Genomic DNA, 22059 nt, shown 5'->3' with positions numbered 1-22059 from the left:
TAGGCTCATTTATGTATGCAATGGTTGGTACAAGGGTGGATCTTGCATATGCAATGAGTGTTGTGAGTCAAAACATGTCAAAGGTTGGACCAATTCATTGAGCAACCATTAAGAGGATCTTGAGGTACTTAAAAGGTACTTTGAACTTCAAATTGTACCTTGGAAGTGATAGTATTATATTGCATTGATATTGTGATGTAGATTGGGTTGGAGATGCAAATGATAGAAGATCAATAATTGGATATGTATTCTTTGTTGGAGTGGGAGCAATTTCATGGAATTACAAGAGACAACCAACAATTACAAGATCTACAATGGAAGCGGAACACATGGCAGCAAGTCATGGTGCAATGGAGGCAATATGTCTAAGATAAGTTTTAGAAGACATTGGACTTATGCAATTGGAAGCAACTCCAATGAAGTGTAATAATAAAAGATGCCTTGCTTTTGCCAAGAATCCAAAGCATCATTCAAAGACAAAGCACATTGACATTCAGCATCACTTCATATGGAAGAAGATTGAGATGGGAGTAATTGACATGAAGTATTGTACAACAAAAGACATGCTTGCTGATTTGCTTACAAAAGCATTGATAAAGGATATACATTACAAATTGACAAAGGCATTAGGTTTATTTGCCTTTGACCAATAGCAAAGTGGGAGTGTTAAAGTAAATGGAGGATAAGTTAGAAGGTAAAAGATATTATCTTAGATAAGTTGCTAATGGTCAAAGGGCAGCAAAATGATGAAGGAAAGTTATCAAGGTGGAAGCTAGTGTTATAGGTGGCGGCTAGGTTAAGAGGAATCTATGGTTTAGTTAGATGGAAGTAAGATGAGTGCTAGCCAAAATAGATGTAACTTCTACCTATAAGTAAAGGGTGTTGGAAGTGAGAGGTATCTCAATCCACACTTCTTTTGTGTCTAACCTTGTTGATTTCTACTTACTTGTGTCTTGCTTATTGTGTTTCTTCAATAGTAATCAACAAGAAATTTTTATTGAACTTCCCAATAAGAAGAGAGCATTTCAAAGGAAAAAATAATATAAGAAGAATGCATCAAAGAAGACCTAACATAAAAATCCGGTCTATAAACTTTAATTTGATATCAAAACATCTACTAATATAAAGAATATTTTGAAAGAAAAAATTTTGGATGCTAAAATTGAATTTATCATAAAAGAAGCTCTTAGTATAGCAAAGAAGGATTTTCATGACTTGATCATTGATGTAATAAAAAATAAATAAATAAATAAATAATAATTAAGGCTATTATGATTGAGACATTAGATACTTAGATGATTCAAGATGAAAAAAGAAAGATATGATATGTATTTGCTTAATTTGTAATGTTAAGAATAAAGAAAAAAACAAACTAGAAAGACAAGAATTTTGTCAATAATAATATGCTTGCATGAGTACATCAAGCATAAGAAGCTCTAGTTATACAAAGAAATCTTTTTAGAGCTTGCGTAATAGTAAAGATAAGGATTGGAAAAAGAAAGGTAGAACAAAAAAAAATTGTACAAAATTCACCTACATCTTTGACAATACTTGATCAATCTTATATCATTGTTGCAAAAATTAAAATTAGATTTTGAATGATAGTTTTCACTATGCTAGGATTCATAGTTGTAATAGAAAGAAGATAGTATAATTTCTTATAATTAAGCTTATTTATAAAAGGCATCAAGATCAATTAAAGGATATATCTTTGGAATCCAAGATAGATTTTTTGATTTCTAAAGAGTATTTCTATAGAAAAGAGATATAAGGGTACAAATAAAAAGTATACCAACTTCAAATTAAATTATCAATGTAGAATTTTAATAGTAGTAATTGTAGATACTAATTCAATAGCAATTGGATAGGATATTGGATAAGTTGATTAAAAAGAAAAGCGATTTGTAATAATATTTGGAAACAAAAGTTTTACAAATAGATAATGGATATATCCAAAAATTAAGTGTAAATTTTGGATAATACTTATGGTTTTAAAGACTAAGAAGAATTATTTTATTAAAGCTAATGTGGTTTTAGTAATGGATTTTCAAAAAAAAAATATTGGATTTACTAGTAGAAAATAGGAGGATCAATAGCTAGTGTAGTCCTTATAAGAAAAGAAGTGCACAAGTTCTATATGGATTGTAGCACCATGAAGGTAATTAAGAGGATAAGATTAAGGCCTCATGACCTCTCTTAGACACCTATATATACTACATGTAAGCCTTGGTGAAGCTTGAATCCTTAATCTATCAACAAGTTATCTTTAAAGCAAAATATTTTTATTTAATTTTTTATTCATTTACTTATTATTTTTAAACTTTCATAAAGAACTCATAATAATTCAAATTTAAATGTTTCTTATATCATTGAAAAGATTAAAAAAATATCTTTTTAAAAATAGATTTTTTATTTTTTATTTTTTATTAAATAAAAATTCAATGAAAAAATTGTGACCAAGTTTTGAATTGCTTGATTTCATTTGTTACATTTATTTTATAGTTTTTTTTTCTTTTTTTTTGCTATTGGCTTCCATTATTTCATACTAAAAATTACAAATAATTCTTAATTGAAGCCATCTTGTAATTTAAATTGAAGGATGAAATTTACCTTCATATATAGTTTACATCCAAATATTAAATCTATTTTTAAAGTACATCATTGACAAAGATAATTTAATGGCATGTATATTATCTAGAGTTAAATATATTGGTTAAGAAGAGATGATGGCTCATAAAGATAGAAAAGATGAAGATAAAAAGACCTATAGATATTCATTTTCTATTAAAGAAGTAAGTCCTAAAGATAAGATTTAATTCTTTTAGGAAGATCTATATGAAAAGAGGCTTAAGGATATTGGAATTTATTTGAGCACAATAAAGAAGTAAGAAGGTTGGATGGATAAAAAATTTAAGAATATTTAACATCAATCCTATGACTATCTTGCCAAAGATGGATTTTTGTGGAAGAAACTAAAGAGAGGTGATAAATTTCCAATATAAGTGGTAGAATACTTCATGACTAAAAACAAGGTTCTAGAAGAGTTTTATGATACATTTTGGATTAGGAATAGAAGAGTTTGGATTAATTATACCAAAATCAAAAAAAAATATTAATAAAAAAGATTATTCAAAGATGTTGAAGACTTTGTGGATTCTTGTACAAATTATCAAATATAATCTAAGATTAAATATAAGGATAAACTTTGACCTATTTATCTGACTTTTATATATTTTCAATGGATGATTTATATAGTAGTTATGCCATTTGAACTTTGAGGCATAAAAAATTTGATTTTAGCAAAAAATAAACTATCAAATTTTATTAAAGAAAGAACTTTAAAGACCAAGTCTACAAAAGAAGTATGTTGATTTATATTGAATAATATCTTTAGCTAATATAGAAGCATTAGAAAGATAAAATTAGATATAACCTTTATCAAAAATCTAATAGTAGAAAAGAGAGTGAAGGTTTTTAAGCAAAGAGATACAAGGTTTAATACAGATGATCATATTGGTTCTTTACAACAACAAGAGGAAAAAAATCAAAAAGATAAAAAATTCGAAGTAATATTGACAAAATAAGAAAAAAGCAAAGAGGATTAATGATACATGTCGAAGGATGTGCAAGATTAGAGGAGATAGATGTTGTATCATATTTGTATACAATATATATAAAACTAAATAAAAACTATAAAATATAATAGTTTTTAGTTTATATTTTTTTATCAAAAATATATTTAAAAAATCATTAGATACTAAAAATAATTAATTAAATAAATTATAAATTAAAATAATTTTTTGATAATATATTTAGAATATAAAAATAAAATAAAAGATAAAAATAAATATAGATGTATAATCTTATTAATAAAAAGTATCATAGTTGTTAAAAAAATTAAGTTTGTAAAAAAGAATAAAGATTTAGAATAATTTATTATTAAAATATCTATTTAATATAAAATTTAATGAATATTTTTTGATATAGCTATAAATAGGTATAAGAAATTATTAAAAAATTATAATTCATAAAAAATTAAAATTTTAAAAAAAATGGATATTGCTTAAAGAGAGAAGAATTGAGGCTTTGGACATCAAATAGCAACTTGGAACTTGTGGAGAGGGATGAATGATAAGGTACTTGGATGACACCTAAAAAATCTTAAGTTCAAATTCTTATGGTGGCATATGAGAGAGGTGGAATAAATATTCTTTTCAAAATCATTAATTTATTTATTAAGGATATTTTGAAGTTTGGCCTTACAATGCTTGTATTAGAAGATTATGTTGAATGACAAAAGTACTTATTGTCTATATATAGAAGTAAGAAATCTCTTTTAATAGTAGTATAATATATAATATCCACATCTTTTATATATTCATCTTCCTAATAGATTAATATATAACTTCTCCTAAAAAAGAAAAAGCCACAAGTTGGTAGTGGCTAAAGTGTAATGATAACAATTTTCTGAAATCTTCAATCCAAATTTTTTTATTTTTTTAAATAAACAAACTTTAAATAAAATAAAATTTAAGATTTAGAATTGAGAAGTAGGATTTAAAGTTTAAGATTTAGAAATAGGGTATAATTTAAGGTTTTGAAAAGATAGTAGACTTCTTTGGAAAGAAATATAAGGACTTTCAAAGAAGGTTTTGGACTCTCACATATTTATTTAACAAATATTTAATAAAAGAGTTTATTAATAATATGAAGAGGAAGAGAATTTATAAATGATTTGTGTTTTATTGAGTGTTTTATATATTTTGAAAGCTTTTATAAGAAAATAGGATAATTAGTAGCAATGAGAGGCTTCTTATTTTTTCAAAGCAATCTTTTTTTCTACAACATTAGAATAAGTTCTAAATTCTAAGCATTGTATAATTGCTTATTGTCAAGTTTTTTTAGTAGATTTTATTTTGATTTGCTTCTCAATATTAATAATCTAATCTAAAAGACACTCTTCAAGTACAATATCAAATTGGCAATTAAAAAACTTACTCATTTGATTATTAAAAATATCATTAACCAGACTATCTTTGTGAAATATGGTAAAAGATATTAGTTACATTAGAGATGGTATAGAGCTTGAATCTAACATATACCTTGGATTTATTATGGCATCTTATATTTTTCTTAATTCTATGTTATAAGTCTCAATTCATCTTTTATTCCTCGGATCCTCTTACTACAATTTTATCATCTTCTACATCAATACTATATATAGTCATATACTTTATAATACTATTTAATTAGCTTACTAATTTAATATATCTTGTTATCCATGGTAGAGCCTATAAGCATTACTTACCTCTATATTACATAAAAAAGACCTTTTTAGCAATCTTGATTCATTCTTGTGCTCTTCAATTCCAAAATTTATAACACTTGCATGGAGTCAAGAAATTAATTCTTCATGTACTTTCTTTGTGATTCAAAAAATTCGCTCAAACCACATACAATGAACTTTCTCAATCCAAAATCAACAATGCCATCAAGTGCTATCCATACAATAATATGTAATATTTCTTTTCATTCTACTTGTTGCTACATAGGATTCAAATAAAAAATAAAGCCATATTTTACATGCAACAAATACCAAAATTATTATACAATAACAAACAAGGTCTACATATTAAGTGTCAATTGGAATTGTGTTATAACTAGCAATAAAAGCTTCTAGTTGGTTTTTAGGTATTAGAATTATTGAGCTTATTCATAGCTTTAATTGCTTTAAGCTAAGCTTGATGGCACAAATATATGTCCCTCCACATAGTTCCTATCCTGCAATATATATGATAATACATTAGTGAATATCTTCAAAACATTTTGAAAACCTTAGTATAAGTGAGCATCAATATACACATACTTGAAATGAGTAACGTATCTACAAACCCTCTTGTTTAACTTAGTGTTTTAAGTGTAACACACATCCTACCTCTAAAAAAGCTTTGGATGCTCATGAAGTTTGCAAAATTATCAATAAGAAAACTTGTATTACTATTGATTCTAGAATTTTAGCCACCAACTAGACCAGATTTTTCAGATAGCTTCCAAAAGTTCATTCTCACAAATTCATCTACCACTTTACAACCACATTGTACAAACATAAGTATCTATACCAAAAAAAATCAACATCTACATGAAAACTAACTACCCTTCATTTGGAAAATATAGAGTAGTCACTCAAGAATAGTTTGTTTGGAAGTACAAAAATATTTGTTAGGAGTTAAAGTCTATTTTCTAAACCTTGTAGGAGAGAGCAAAATTCAAGCATTTCTACAATTAACAAAAATAAAAATAAAGAATTTAGAAGGATTCTTTACTTTAAGAATGTCTTTTATTGATAAAATTAAAATGAAAGAAGACAACAATAACAAAACCATTTTAAAAGCAACTCTACACCTCAAATAAAATCAAATTGATGCAAATTTTGAAACAAGGTATAAACCTTGGTGATAGGAATTAATGCACACAAATTTATATTATGCAATTAAGAATATACTTGTTACACATGTAAAAATAGTCACAACATATATTTTATTTTTATAAATAAAAAAATTAAAAATAACCAAAACCAGAAATGGAGACCCAAATGTTGAAATCAAACATAGCCCTTGAGATCATGCCGGTTCTGAAACGTTATCAGTTTCATGCGGCAATAACTGTCAGACCGACGGTATAGGGTCCATTACCCGCTACCGACTAAAACTTTACAGCACATGGAACTCTTGAGGTACTTCAGAGAATAGATACCAGGACTCAACATAATCAAAATCACAGATTCATTCGTATTACATTCACCACGTTTACAACAACTGCACCATCGTTAATATTGCCATTTCATGTTACACCAACTTGTGATGATATCTCAACTCAAATCTGCTCGTCAACTTAGAGTGCATGTCACAAGCAACACATATCTTTCAATAGTAATACGTATCACATGGCTTTAATACCCATTTACACAATCACACCTGGCATGCCTACGTAAATTAAATCTATACAGGAGCAATCGCTGGCACAGACAAAGAAATTAATTTCGTCGATGTTACCAAAAACACCACTCAATCAACTGTTGTTTGAGCCATATTGTTCAAACTTACCAAAAATGAGTTAAACAACCTTTCTACCTCTCTAAGTATACATCACAACTTCAACATGAGCTTCACACCAATATATAAGCTTCCCCTATGCAACTGCCACATCTGGCAAAACTGGAAGCAGCTCGTCTTTGCTTGATAGAGTAGTTGCAAGCTCAACATCCTCAGTTTCTCCTCTTCTGCGCTTGGGTGTGGAAACAGGCGTCGTCGAGTCGTTGGGTTTTGATCGTCCTTGCGTTGGTTTCCTAGCCCCGCCCTTTGAAGCTGCCTTCTCCACTCCGCCAGACGGTTTGGGGCTTTTGATTTTATCTTCTGCAGTACTCGTAGCACGATCGGTAGAAGGTAACCTAGTCCGTAGACGTCTAGAACTTATGCTCCTTCCTTTGTCAACTATCTGCTCCTGCCTCTCGACTCTGTTCGCACGAAGTTCTGTACTCTTTGGTGTAGGTGTTTTCTTAGAAGAGAGCAGAACATTCGCTGCTTTAGCTTTTTTTTCATTCTTGACATCACCATTGGACTTGAAGCAAATTGTATTCTTGTCCATGGACGAAGCTTTAGCCGCTGGTTTTTTCACTCTAGATGCCTTCTTCTCGTCTGCTAAATCAATAGAATTCTGATGTAGAACTAAAGAGCTATTTTTTAGGTCGCTCTTAAGCCTGGCCACTGGAGATTTTGAGCCATCGTGCTCTCCCCTCGGGCTGCCTCTTCTTGCAGTTGTGAGCTTAGGAGATTTCGGCCGAGTTGGGGGGATTTTCTTCACTTCAACTTTCGGTGGTCCTGACTCTTGATAAAAGCTTGGAAGGGGTGTAGCCTTGAAAGTAAGACTCTTCCGTAGTTGCTTCATCTTATTCTCCAGCTCTTCCTGGCTCTTGGCCTGAGACTGGCTCATCTCTTCTTCCTTAGCTTTCATCTTCTCTTCCAATTTAGAGTAAAACTCTCGTCGCTTCTCTGCCCGCTCGTCACTCTTGAAGCTAAACCCGGATGGATTGCCGGACTTTATCCTGAGAACAGTGAGTTCCTCTTCAAATTTCGCCTCCTTGTCTTTTTCCGACGTATCTAGCGCCTCTTGATCCTCTTTCGAGATCTCCGTAGGAAAAGCCATGATTCTGCCAGTTGCCCCGGCGGTCTTTGTAGTAGGCACTGGATGGGACTTCTTGACCACGTTACTGGTGGCACGCGGCCTGGTCGTCTCTGCATCCGCAGGACGTACTCCCAAGGACGCTCTCTTCTCCGTTGCCAGACGGAAAGGCTGTGGAATTGTCAGCTTAGCACGCGAGCCCCTGACAGATGATTTGGGAACACTATCCGAGGTCTCTCCCTCCTCCATCGCAGCAAGTTTTGTTTTCAAAGATCCATCCAATGCAGGTTGAACAGAGGTAGTTGATGGTTTAGCTGGTTTACCCAGTTCCGCAACTGAAGGAGCCTTCTTTCCGGTTACAATTCCTCGTGCCGGGTTGATTGGTTTAGCATGTCCTTTCTTCTTGGCAATTTTACCATTCGAATGTGCTGCGTGCCGCACCTCCCCTGACACGTGAGCCTCATCATGGTAAGCTGGCTGCTCACCATTCCCTTCCATCTGTGATACCCCATACATACTGATTACCTCTTTTTCGTCTTCGGTCTTCTCACCTTCAAGTTCTTCCTTGGCAAGATTGAAGGGGTTTTGAGGCTCATCCACTTCGAGGTGTTGATTTATCTCTAGATTATCTTCCTGCTGACCCATATTACTCTTACGCTGTTGATCTTCATAGGTCTCTTGATGAGATTCTCCATCACCCAGCACATGAAACGTTGCTTGATTCTCCGCGTTTGACTTATATGAATCCACTTGTCGATCATCATCTAAATCTTCATGGATCTCTGCGTTGGTTACGCGATAGACCTCTTCACAGATTCCGCCATTGTTCTCTTCGTACTTCTTGAGGTCATCTTCATTACTTACCTCATACTCCTCATCGCTCTCCTCGTCATAGCGCTCTTCGGGAAAAGCTAACTGTTCCCCTGCATCAGAATCCGCCATGCTATCTGTAACATGGGCGACAACGCGTGATCCAGACAGCGTAGCGGGCTCTTCAACCACTGGCTCTTCCATAGGATTTTCTCCACAGTCCTTGCCCTCTACCTCCTCATGCTGGTAATCTCCTTTATGCTCCTCTTCCGAATTCGCTCGCTCCTGATCCGAAATATCCTCCCCGTTGTAGTTGTCGAAGTCGTCGTCGTCGTCAACCACCACCCGCAGCGGTGTTCTTGTCTCATGATCAGAAGGGCTATCTGCTGTGTCACTTCCATCATCATCAACCGCCACTCGAAGCAAGGATACAGCATCCTTGTGCTTTAAATCATGCGTCAAGGAAACAAAAATCCTCGCCTCCGAGGCAGCCTCATTTTCCGTGTAGGCTTCTTGTGTATCTCCCATCTAATCTCCCTACAAACACAGAAACAGACCATGCATGAGAAAGTAATTCCGTAAGGACATGCGCGACCAAATATTACACGGTGTCTTGAAGTGTGAGCTGCGACTCTGCAATTGAATGTTGACGTATGGGCGTAGTGAGAGTCACACACTACTATAAACACTACTGTAAACTTGCTAAGCTCTAACAGAATGCCTGCTAATGAGCATGCATGCAGAGACCTCAGTATATGCTAAAAGTTTAAACAGCTATATTTAGATCTTCCGCTCCAGAACAGATTTCCGCACCTGGTGCCACGACTGATATTAGTTGATTACTGAACACTAAAATAACTATGTTCGGTGCAAGAAAGGAGAAAAGAAAAGATAAAAACCAGGCGCGGTACATACAGGACAAATTACCCCCGGAGTGAGTTCTAAGGATCGAGGCAGACCCTCGGAAAGTTTGTATATCCCAGTCAGATCTTCCTACCACATTGTCCTCGCAGTAATTAACAACTAGATCACCTACCTCGCCGATCACCTGGGACCTAAACGATCTTGTCTCTCTCCTTCAAGCAGATCTCTCAACTACACAAGCCCCCAAACTATACCAACTTCCAATCAACCTTTCAGTCTCCGCCCCTCAATCGACTGACCAATCATTTCATTCGCCACAGCTGCTGGCCTTTGCCCTATGGGATCACAAACCTTCTCCGCTCTATCCCACACAACCACAACGACAAACTGCTTAACCTACTTGAATAAAGAGTGATCGCTGGTCAAAATAGCAAGGAAAGTAGGCCTTCAAACTCGTCAGACAACTTCGTATCCATTACTCGCATTAGGACCACTGCTGGAAACTACGGCAATCTAACTCGGCAATATCGAACACTCGCTACCTATCCTGTCATTTTCCAACCTCCATTTCCTCAAAACTCCGCATCAAGATGCTGAAAAATCAGACAACATTATGGTTTTGTAAGCCCACAGGCTTAATCTCCAAAACATCATTACCCATCGTGCATACCTGGATTGTACGAAACTTTCAATGAAGCCCCATATCCACTCCACCACCACCTCCACCTCCTCCCTCATGTGAGAGAACCATCCTGATGATGAAGCTTTGCAAATGGCCAGAATCCAGAGCTTCAAAGCTGAAAGCTATGAGGAGGTTTGGGCCCAGGCTACAACACAGTTGGCACCGCGTTCTCATTGAGACTGTTTTTCTTTTCTTAAAGAAATATTCCACCATGAGCCATTCAGCTTTTTGAATTCGGTGAGGCTGGGAGGCTTTAAACAGGCGCCTGTGCCCTCCTCGCTGTCAAGGCCCAATACAAAGACGGGAATTCATTTGCCATTTTCTTGCCAACAAAAATTTGGCCGATTCTCCATACCGAGTCACTTGGAATTAAATGGGCTCCCTCCTAAATAGGAAATTCAGCTCTGTTGCTGTACTAGATATTAAGTGCATGCCATCTGACACAGGTGGGCAGAAAAAGATGGATCCAAAGTCTTATCACCACGTCCAGAAGGTTCGAAACAATTATGTCAATTCAAAAATGTCATAAACTTTTGAGTGGCGAAAAGTGGTTTAAATTGCGTATTTTGACATTGCAAATTCATTCGTTTCCAGAACTGGGATAGCATTCATTACATACCATGCGGAGCTGAGGAACACTGACGACGTAAATTTTTTGGATGTCAACAAGTTTAGACTACACGCACATGGCATTTCACGGATTACCTTAGGAAGCACTCAGTTTTGCAGGAGATAGCCCTAAACTGGGCTGATTAGTCATTATCATAAAAAACAAATGTGGAGCTGCTCAATAGAGCGATAACTTCACGAGGCATGACGAGAGGTTGACATGGCTTAACACATGGTTTTAATATTGGTAGGTCACAATATGTTAGGTGATCTTTAACAGCTTCCACAACTTCGTGAAAATTTGTCGTACAAATGGACTGTTGCTGAAAATCTCCTGCATCGGTTATGTGAATAAAGAGCAATTTTAATATACAAAATAAGATACAGATAAACCGTATAATCAAGGCATTACAAAACTGGTTTGTTTAACCAGTTAAATTTTCAATGTGAGCATGCACAAAATTTTGTGCTCGTGGAACCATCTCCTGATGATAGATGTAGCAGTAAAAGAGATTGATTTATATCTTCGTATCGTTGTTCGATTCGATTCGCCAAACGTACGCAGCTACTAAGTTAGCAACGGAGTGAGCCACCATTGGAACCGCCAGATCATTCGTGATTATAGCTGCCAATCCATACACACATCCCACAAAAGAAGCCCTGCAAAATCCCATAGGGTAATCGATTAAGGCACATAATCGCAACAACTTGACCCTCATGAGGACTGCTCAAGGCACTGATGCGCCTGAAACCAGAAAAACAGCACATCTCATGAGACTGACAGTTTTGACACTGGGCTCGAGATTTTACCAAGCAGCGAAAGCAGCGTTGCGTCCACCTGATATATGAAGGATTCCAAATACAAGACCAGAAAAAACAACTCCACGCCAATCCACACCGATTAGTGGCAAGATAGCGCCTCGAAACAATAGTTCCTAAAGGAAACCAGAAAATATAATCATAAGTAGACCTTTCACACTTCAAGATCCCTTCATATATTGCCAAACGTCGATTTACTGGGCAAATATTCTGGGTACCAGAAAACCAACTGCCGCTAGAACAACCAACATAACAAAACATAGACCCCAAAGAAGACTGAAGCGGGTAAGAAAATATTGAGTTAATATGCAAATTGTACCTCGGAAATGCCAGGCAAGAATGACACCAAGAGATAATCATTTAACTCCAAAGAGCTCAGGACCTGCAAAATACACAACAAACTGTTCTCGGTGAGCACATGTAACTACAACTACCGCCAGCATGTAGATAAGCTTACAATAACTTTATAGGGAAACCCGAATTCAATAACGATTACAAGGTGCAGGACCTCCTAAGATGACACCGAATCTGCACTTCCAAAAATTTGAGAAGCTGAAACCGAGAAAACAAGTTAAGACCTGCTTATTAGATTGTCGACTTGACTGAGAGAATTCAGGCCAAGTTGAGAGAAGAATTTGTCGCAAAGACGCTATGAGCGTCACCGTTCCAAGAGTTACTCCCAAGTGCCAAGCCTGAAAGTTATCTGGAATATACCAATACACATCAACTGAATTCAGAGACTTGTGATTTACTCCTCGTATAAACAAATAATGAATCTTCTGTATATTACATTCATGCTGATAATGATTGTAACGAACAAGTCGTCGTCAATCAATCAACAAATTTGAGGAATAAACAAGTACTTCGTTCCAAACATGAAAAAATGATACATTGAAAAAAGTAGAGGAAAAAATTACAAGTGGGAATTCTATGAGGATATCACACACAAAAAAATGGACGATGTCTACTGACTTCCCCACGTCCGTAAGGTCCAAGTTGTCACAACCGTAAACCCATACTATCCTTGCACCAAAGCTGCTTGGAAAGAATCGGGATTGAGCATGAATTGCATCAATCTAGCAGCTTGTAACCAACAATATTACCCTATGTACATACACCGTCCCCATAGGCAATACAAGTTTTATATAATCCAATAATATACCTTGATACTGACATCTAAGCTGAACTCCTACTCGCTAGGATTACAGAAATTGACAAGATAGAGGCTCCCACTTACACGTCATTCCTAAATAACAGTCTGGAACAGACCAATTCGCTTCTGCTGCCCAGTGTGTACCCTGCGCATGAGTTGACATCGTTCTAAAATTTTCACCATGAAAACTTTTCCATGTTAACTTAAGCTATCTCTTCTTGAAAAAAGAGCTACTTGATCACTTAACAATTACTGAAAATAACAAATTATATCTATCCATATTAAAAACTGAGAGATGGAAAGAATACCTGCCGAATGGCAATTCCGGCTATAGCTAAAGCGGCTGATGTGTTCACGCATGCTTTTAAGACTTCCTCTCTGGCAGCTGGAGCTGTTTTGATGTCAGAATTTTTTTTGTTAACTTTTTCCTCAACAGCTTGTCCTTCCAGACGTGATGATTCTGTGAGTTTTTCGTCATCCAGTTTATCTACATCAGTCAAATCAATCAGATATACAATTAGAAAAAATGCAAGAGAAATGCAAGTATGGAAGAGGAGAAACAAATGTAACTTTGAATTTGCAACAAAATTCTGTAAATTCTTATGTTATCCTTCATCTAATGAACCTCACCTTCAACCTCAACAGTTTCGTCCAACTTGTTGCGAACTTATATGGTGAAGATATGATACCTCTGAATACAACTCTGGGATTGAGGGAAAATATTCTGAGAGATGAAATAAAAAAGTATAGAAGATTTTATCTCCTTTTGCACCTGGTCCAACCTGCGGAAGGTGGTGTTTTCGAATTCTTTCCTTGATTCCCAGATTGTTTTGCTGCATTTATGAGTGGTGGACGCCGTGATACGAAAGAATCCTGAATCCAAACGACTACAATATCAATACGAGTATATCATAGTGTACTATAAAAGCCTCCCTACGCACCTACGAAATTAAGGCACTGCCCAGGATGTTGACATTACACCAAAAATCAGGAGAAAATCGCATCCAGAAGGCAAGGTCAGAATTGGTTATTAAGTGTATACCCATAACAAATTCAGAAGTCAATAACGAGCTGAAGAATACCTGCGGCAGAAGCTTCCAGAGGCTCGTACCTAAGAATGGACGCACCTTCGACGATCTATAACTAGAAGCTATCTTCTTGCCTGTTTTGAAAAAAATTAATAAAATAAAACAAAATAAAATTCGAAATTCCCCTCAGCAATGCCTCACGAAGAAACCAACCCTATCTCAGTCACGAATTCATCCAAATCACAATCCATGACTACACCAATTAATCCAATATCAGAGTGCTATACATTCCAATAGAAAAACCCGGACAAATTCCTCTTGCTTTCGAAATTGGCTACAATTCGTAGCATTACAATCCAAAATCAGCAAGCTCGTTCATCTGCCTAACACACACTTGCCCCTAAATTTACAATCGCAACAAGACCATAGCCAGCCTCATTCTAACCACCAATTCACTATGCACGTACACTCTTACAATTCTTTACCCTAATTGACAAATCAGTCCACCCCTTCCATAAAGTACTACTCCTCTTAACAATGCGAACACGATTGATTACCCGAGAGACTCTCGTCCATTTTCAAACAATCTCCCTGAGAAAATGGCGAAGCGGTGAATGGAATACCCGTGGTGGCAGCGCCGGGGCTTAAAGCACCGAAACATAGCCCGCACCTCGGGGGCGTTGCCAAGCAAACGAAACGAGCTCCCATCTCCATCGCCAGTGTGTTCACCTGTCGAAGCTCGCAGAGTGGTCCCGCGACGTTGCGAAAGCCCCGTGACTGCGAATTCAAACTTGTCTCTAGGCTATGGTTGCGCCCTTGGAGCTCAGCAGGTTTTTTGCTGCGAGTCGTGCACGAACTGCGGCCTTCGAGTTACTGGTGGCTACATGCAGGACATGACGACTGGCTTCTAAAGGGTATCAACTTTAATCACGAGTATCAATCTCGGCAATAATATCCGGGCGTATCGCATAATAATTGTACACCATGGCGTGGTATACAGATTTCGGTTGACTTTGTGGCCGTGAATGTAAGTAACTGTGTACAGATGTTAATGCTGGTATTTAATTGGTGATAACACCAATCCAGGCCTTGGGTTTCCTCTACTTCACGCTTCCGAATTGGTGTCTGACATCCAAGCAACCGAATTTCTTTTGAATGAATTGGGATTTTTAAAATAAGAAACTCAAATACTTCTCATGTAACTGTTTATTTATTTTTCAATAATATTTGAATGATTCAGTTATATGATTTAGGTGTCATTGGATCTTTAAATGTGTATTTGACCATTTTTAAAATGTCTGTGTAATAGAATATGTTTCCTATAAACAATTCAATTATTTTTTTCAATTATTACTTTTAGTTATTTTTTGCAAATATAATATGGCTACTTGCTTTAACCATCAAAGCTATTCAACAAGCAGATATATATTACATACAGTAATTAAGCCCAAACCATCATCAAATTTAACTATATATTTTTTTTTATGTTTCCTTCTATTAAATTAAAACTATTGAATGGTATTCAAATAAATAAATATATATATATTTAAAAACTCTTATCCATAAAACTAATACTTTCCAAAGATAAAAATTCGTATCAAAGTTAGCTGGCACAAATTAAATTACATTCACGACCATTAAACTATGTACATAATTTATAATTTAATGAGTTATGTACATAATTTAATGAGTTTTTAAGTTTTGAATTTTTTTTAAAGATTCTTCTATGAACTAACCTAAATTGATTTTTTTTTTAAAGAGTAATGTAATAATAATATCTTTATGACATATAAAAATTTCATTAGAATGTGCCCTACCATATTCTTATTAATACAGCTAGGCATACTACAATAGTCAACAATTTTCTTTTATTAACTTAATTTTTTTTATATTCATATAGATTAAATTTCTTAAAAGCATTTTTATGATTGGGTTTAAAACCTTTAATTTTTTAATGTGATATTATATTATTTTTAATTAAACCAAAAGTAGCATAAAAAACATAATGCACATAAAAGGTTAGAAAGAAGTTTATATACAATTAACCTTGGAGAAGTAAAGGCAGCACTCAAGTCCAAATGGATCATTAAAACCTTGCAACCATGTGAATCCAGCATCAAAGATATTTTTAGCCAAAAAAATTTCCTTATAAATTTAAGGAACTATTGGGTGGATATCTTCTTTTTAATATGTACATACCCCTCTTTTATTGCATGGACATCCCCCTCTTAGTGTCACAACAACAACAACAAACATTGGTACAAGTTCTTCAATAAGTTGGACACTAATGAGGCTAAAACCCATAAAAAAAAAAAAAATCAAAACATATATATATATATATATATATATAACAACAACAATAACAACAACAACTATAGTAGCAGTAGTAGTAGTAGTAGTAATAATAATAATAATAATAATAATAATAACCTCCAATACAAGAATATTAGTAACATAGAAGTTAATAAAAGCAAAAAAAAAAAAAAAAAAAAAAAAAAAACATCAAAAGAGAGATGTCCACCTAACGAAACAAATAGATGGATACCCTTCTTTATTTATTTGCTTTGCTAAGCTTTTGTATAACCGATTTTCATATGTTTTGGATTGTTGTTATTGTTTTTGTTGTTGTTTATTTATATATTTATGTTTTATACCTTTTAGTATCATTTGTGTCCAATTTGTTTAAAAACTTGTAGTACTGGTGTATTATTAGTGTAGCATGGAAAAATATCTATCTAGCAATTTCCTAAATTTACTAAAAATAAATGATAGCCTAATTTTTTTTACTCTTACAATAGATTACAAGTTTATCCAATGTTCAAAATAACAATCAAAAATATAAAGGACACAAAAAAAAAATAGTGAAAATGTTAAATTTCAATGAATATAGATGTCTAAAAAAAACTCTTTGTGGAGAAATATTAATTTTTAGATATATATATATATATATAGTTTTTGTATTTGAAAAAGTAACAAAATTTAAGTAAATTAATAAAAAGGCTTTTAACACAGTTATGATAGCTTTTGCTACTGAAAAAAATTATATTAGTTGAAAAAGAAATCAATGATAATTGCTTAATCATTTGAAAATAAGCTATTAAAATTTTAAGAATAGATTATTTTTATATTTATAAAAGAATTATTCTATGTATCTATTGATTTTTAAAAGGGCACCAATATATATACATATATATATATATATATATATATATATACATATATGAAATTAAACATATTTATAATTTATAATTAGTTTTTAAGTTTATATATATACATATATATATATATTACTTATATTACTAATATCAAATATTATTAATGTTTATTAAATAAGTTATCAATCCAAAATTTTAAATTAAGAAAAAGACCAAATAAATTTAATATATAACTAGACATTAAAAGAAATTGATATATTGACTGAGGTTTTTCTAATAAATTAAGCAATTTTTTTAAAAAAATCAAACTTGATTATTATTAAGTTGCATTGGATAAGACAAGGCAATGCAAGGAATGAGAGCATTGAAGAAGTTGAACATGGAAAGAGAGTTGGAAAGGCTAGATGAAGTACTTAAAGAAGAGTGAGCCAGTGATTCATCTTCTTTTGCCTCCCTTTGTTGCTTTTAGCCTTGTTCTATCTTAGCTCGGCTATCTCAACCCGTTGCATCTCAATAGTAGCATATTGTGAGCAAATGTGGTAATTTCTATTGCCAAATGTGCAAGAATAGTAATTGCTACATCTACTCCATATTAGTCGATGCCCTCAAATCTCCCCCCCCCCCTCCTCCCTTCTCATACCAAATTGCACACATCTAACATCCAAACAAACAAATAGATGATAATAATTCTTCCATATAAAATCTTTGTCATAGTGCTTGTTTGTTTATTTATCTTAAAGGAAGGAAGGAACAAAGGAAAGAAGAAGAAGACAATAACAATAATAACAATACTATGATCACACTATGATCACACTATGATCACACTATAATCCGGTCAATTCAATAATAACCATGGTCAACATATCAATTCTTAAGAATAAATAACATCTAGTGTTTGTAATTTTTAATGGTGGGAATTGTGAAAAGAATAAGAAATACTACTTGTTGGTATTGATAAAATAAAATAAAATAATAATTATTATCATTAATGAATCTTAAAATCTTTTGTAGACCAACTAATAGACTTCAATATAATTCTAATTTATATGATTTATTTTTAGGATATCAAATAATGTTGTATTTAATAAAATCAAATCTACTTTAATTTAGAAAAAAATAACATAATTTTATGTAAATAGATAGATACATTAGATCATAACTACATCTTAAAATGGTAGAAAATATAGATGATGTAATGTGCTAAAAAAGAAACAATATTAAATTAAAAGATGTGGCATTATAGTTTTGCAAATAAATTATTGACAAAAGTACATCCAAGTAATTTGTCAATTGTTATGTGTTTACCTTCAATGCTTAAATTGATTTACATATATTGTTAAAGTGTTCACAAATATGCCTAATATGGAACTACGCAACAGTACTTGTGAACAAACTTGTAATACATTCTTGAAGGTGGAGGGCTTAACAAGCAATTCTACAAATATGAATATTATTGGGAGATATTTTTTATCATGAAATTTTAGAATTTAGAATACTACATGTGCTCCAAAACATTAACCATTGCAGTGGTATATCCTTCACATGTAAATAACAGAACAAAAATAAATAAAAATAAAATCTCATGTCCTTGATTTAATGGCTTTCAATGTCTTTTGTTGCATTGTAACCAGAAACTAAAAGCGTCATATGCTTTGTGCCATTTCCAGCATTCCTGGCCGTCGCCATTATCGGTGTGTCGGTGTACCCACCGCAGCATCACCCACATATATGTGTTTATGTAAGAATATCTATAGATCTTCTCATCCATGCAAAATGTTCTTGCATTCCGAAGCTTTGAGCGCAAGAGGCTCAAGCGATGCCGTCGCTGAATTGTTCTTTTCCTCTTCAAAAGACTTCTCATGAACCCCGAATTCGCATCATTTCACACATTCTCGTAATAGGCTTGTGGTACCTTCGTTGCAGGATTTAGAATTGTGTATCAATGATAACATAACTTAGATAGGGTTTTTGATTGACTCGCAGCTGTTTGCTTGGTGACGATGCAAAGATGTTTTCGCCGATATATAGAGCAGGTGGAACCACCTATATCCAAATTCTCGTGATGCTGGCAATGAGGTTACATCATGTTTCTAGATCTAAAATATTCTGTTCTTCTATCGACGATGTGAATTAATTGTCTGGTGCATAATCCTGAAAGTCACTCTAGCGAAGAACGGTTGGAAATGAAATCGTTTCGTGACGTTGTGTGTTGATTTATAGCAACCAGATTGTTGTTGTTGAAGAGGTCGCTCTAGGAGAGCAGCATTTGTGCGAGGGCATCCATGGATGGCGTCTGTTTGAACATCACCGAAGCCGCACCTTCTGTACATTGTTAGGCTTGTGATTTTAGGTTTCAATTAATTTTCGGTAAAAGATGATGCTCTAAGTAAAACAAGTAATAGATGTGTTTTCATGCTTCTGTACTACATTGAAAGAGTTTTGAGTTGTATGCAGTGGCTCCAAGGATGTGGACCATTTGTTTACTGTGGCAATTTCAACCACTGAAGCTCTTGCAAGACGTTTGAGTGATCAATCAAAATTCTGTTGTTCTTTACAGTATTTGGTTGTGGATGGAATTTCGGGCAAAAATGAAGATCAAATGAAAGTTGGTTTTTTCAAAAATCCTCAGGTGGGTGAAACGTTTGCAGGTCGAGCAGCACTCACTAGCCAGGCCGCTGAGTTCCAATTGCAGCTGCCATATTAGTTATTTTTACTTGTTTTTTTTCCTAGGTCGCATGTTTCATTCTACGCATACCAAAAAGTATTATCTGAACCTCCCACAAAAACTTGTGTTGCAATGTCATGTTGAACGATCCTTTGTAATGACTTAAAAAAAAAATATAATATCAATAAGCAAAAACTATGTTTCATGCAGCAGTCCCATCTGATATGCAGACTTAAAATGCGTTTACAAAAATCAGTAGTGTTTAATGTTGGAAAAATGATTCCATAATGATGCAATTAGTCATAAGTTAGGTAGCCTAGTAAAATCCATATAGCTATGATTATTTGTTCCTACTTATTAGGGATTAGTGGTGCCAAAAAACCACAAGTATTACTTCATAGCCTTGTAGGTTCTACCAAACCTCAATAAACATTGAACATCAAAAGATATATAGATTTATTCTATATTCAATAAAGTGTGTAATACATTATTACAACTTATATCATAGTATTAGAGCATTAAACATTCTATGCTTTGTCACTCAAATCTTGACATTATTGTTTTATTATTCTTATTATCTACACAGGAGACTTTATCTACTATAGAATTTTTATTTTTATTGATTTTTTGTCTTAAAAAAGTATCTTCTATTATTCAATTATCTATGTACTTGCAAATGAATATTCCTAACTAGTTTCTTGACTAAATCTTAAGAAGTAAATTAATTGCTACAATTTCATTATAAACTCCATTCTTATGCAATCTTCCTTCTTGTTTTTACTATTTGTCATCATGTTTTTTGATGATACTTAGATGCATAAGTCTAAAAAATTGGAAAGAGAGAATAAATGCAATCTTTGGATCTTTTGAGTTTAAGCAATTCTAGAAGATCTTAAAGTTTAATCCTTGATTATTCTAGAATCTCCAATAAAAGTTGTTAATTTAGACCAATAATAATGATGAAGTATTTGTTTCAAATTCTATTCTAACAATTGAGCTTTCCAATATTAAAAAACATAAGAGAAAAGAAAAGAGAGTATTATGCATTTTCAAAAATTCTATCAATTTTTTTGTCATTCCTTACATCTTGTATGCTTGAATTGCTTAAGAATTCTAGAATATTTTGAAAGACATATTTTTAGTAGAAATCCATACATCTCATATAAGTTTTTGAAAATTATTCTTTGATCTCAAAATGGATAAAGATCAAAGTGTGGAAAGTTTTAAGTCAAACTTATGAGATATATTAAATTAAATTATTAAACTTAAATAAAATCCTCCAATAATATTATTGTAAAGTAGATTATTAATGCCCCATTTCTAATTTATGTACCATTCATAAGATTATATCAACAAAAGTCGCCTTATCTTTTATCACAAGTCTAGCAAGTCAACTTCAACTAGAAGAAAATGATAATGTCAATTCCACAAACAATAATAACATCAAATAGGTACTAATGGCTTGATTTTAAAGATTTATTTGTAAAAATGGATAAGATTAATCTATATGTTTTTCCAAGAAGAGACTACTAATATTCTTAAATCAAAATAATTTAAAATTCAAAATTCAAGTTTCTACAAACAAAATACTTTTAAAGAAGGATACTACAAAAGATATAAAAAATAAAGATATAAAAAATAAAGATATTTAATTAAGAATTATCTATTAAAAAAATAACTAGTAATATTAAGCAATTATGGCACCAATTCATGGGCTCCTTGAACTTTGTTAATTTTTATACATTATTATTACAAAATCTAATAGTTAGCATTTCACAAATGTCTAGAAAAAAATAGACATACACATCATATCAATTAGAAAAGTTTCACAAATAAGCAACTCCCAAGGAATTATTTACGTGAAATGTTAAGGATATGAATTTCAAAGAACTAAAAGATTAATAATTTCTTCTATTAGTGAAAAAGACTAAAAAATCACTCAAAGATGGTATAATATTAAGTTAGAATAGCTATTACTAAAGACAAGAAGACTAAAAAGTCTTAAAATAAGACTAAGGACTAGAAAGACATTGACAAGAATGAAGAAAGCTTTACTTTTGCCTCCATATATACTATCTAAGTAAGAGTTGCATAGT

General features: G+C 33.2%; 2 protein-coding genes across 5 annotated transcripts; both read right to left on the bottom strand.

The window, feature by feature from the left end:
• Positions 1-6866: 6866 nt before the first annotated feature.
• On the bottom strand, positions 6867-11367 carry LOC112276806 (uncharacterized). Of its 4 annotated transcripts, XM_024508514.3 has the most exons (3): positions 11240-11367; positions 10523-10971; positions 6867-9525 (listed from the first exon to the last, which is right to left on the bottom strand). In XM_024508514.3, the coding sequence occupies exon 3, from the start codon at positions 9514-9516 to the stop codon at positions 7189-7191; it is 2328 nt and encodes a 775-aa protein (XP_024364282.1). In that variant the 5' UTR covers positions 9517-9525; positions 10523-10971; positions 11240-11367; the 3' UTR covers positions 6867-7188. The 4 variants fall into 4 exon arrangements, with proteins under 4 accessions (XP_024364282.1, XP_073387173.1, XP_024364285.1 ...); XM_073531072.2 differs by lacking the exons at positions 10523-10971; positions 11240-11367 and adding an exon at positions 9802-10464; XM_024508517.2 differs by lacking the exons at positions 10523-10971; positions 11240-11367 and adding an exon at positions 10253-10464.
• A 94-nt stretch (positions 11368-11461) lies between these two features.
• LOC112276808 (uncharacterized) lies at positions 11462-14936 on the bottom strand. The gene is made up of 9 exons (XM_024508518.3): positions 14701-14936; positions 14198-14277; positions 13898-13988; positions 13424-13602; positions 13200-13260; positions 12541-12665; positions 12282-12344; positions 11954-12078; positions 11462-11803 (listed from the first exon to the last, which is right to left on the bottom strand). The coding sequence occupies exons 1-9, from the start codon at positions 14855-14857 to the stop codon at positions 11662-11664; spliced, it is 1023 nt and encodes a 340-aa protein (XP_024364286.1). The 5' UTR covers positions 14858-14936; the 3' UTR covers positions 11462-11661.
• Between the last annotated feature and the right edge of the window lie 7123 nt (positions 14937-22059).

This window comes from Physcomitrium patens, chromosome 24, assembly GCF_059467195.1.
Source record: "Physcomitrium patens ecotype Gransden chromosome 24, ASM5946719v1, whole genome shotgun sequence".
Classification (NCBI taxonomy): Eukaryota; Viridiplantae; Streptophyta; class Bryopsida; order Funariales; family Funariaceae; genus Physcomitrium; species Physcomitrium patens.
The sequence above is the reverse complement of the archived record's forward strand: the minus strand, read 5'-3'. Positions and strand labels throughout refer to the sequence as shown.

Coding starts and splice junctions, on each gene's coding strand:
- LOC112276808 (XM_024508518.3), bottom strand. CDS start 14,857: ATGGAGATGGGAGCTCGTTTCGTTTGCTTGGCAACGCCCCCGAGGTGC. Junction 13,989..14,197: donor TCTGGAAGCTTCTGCCGCAG/GTATTCTTCAGC, acceptor GTTTGGATTCAG/GATTCTTTCGTATCACGGCG. Junction 13,261..13,423: donor CCGGAATTGCCATTCGGCAG/GTATTCTTTCCA, acceptor ACTCATGCGCAG/GGTACACACTGGGCAGCAGA.
- LOC112276806 (XM_024508514.3), bottom strand. CDS start 9,516: ATGGGAGATACACAAGAAGCCTACACGGAAAATGAGGCTGCCTCGGAG.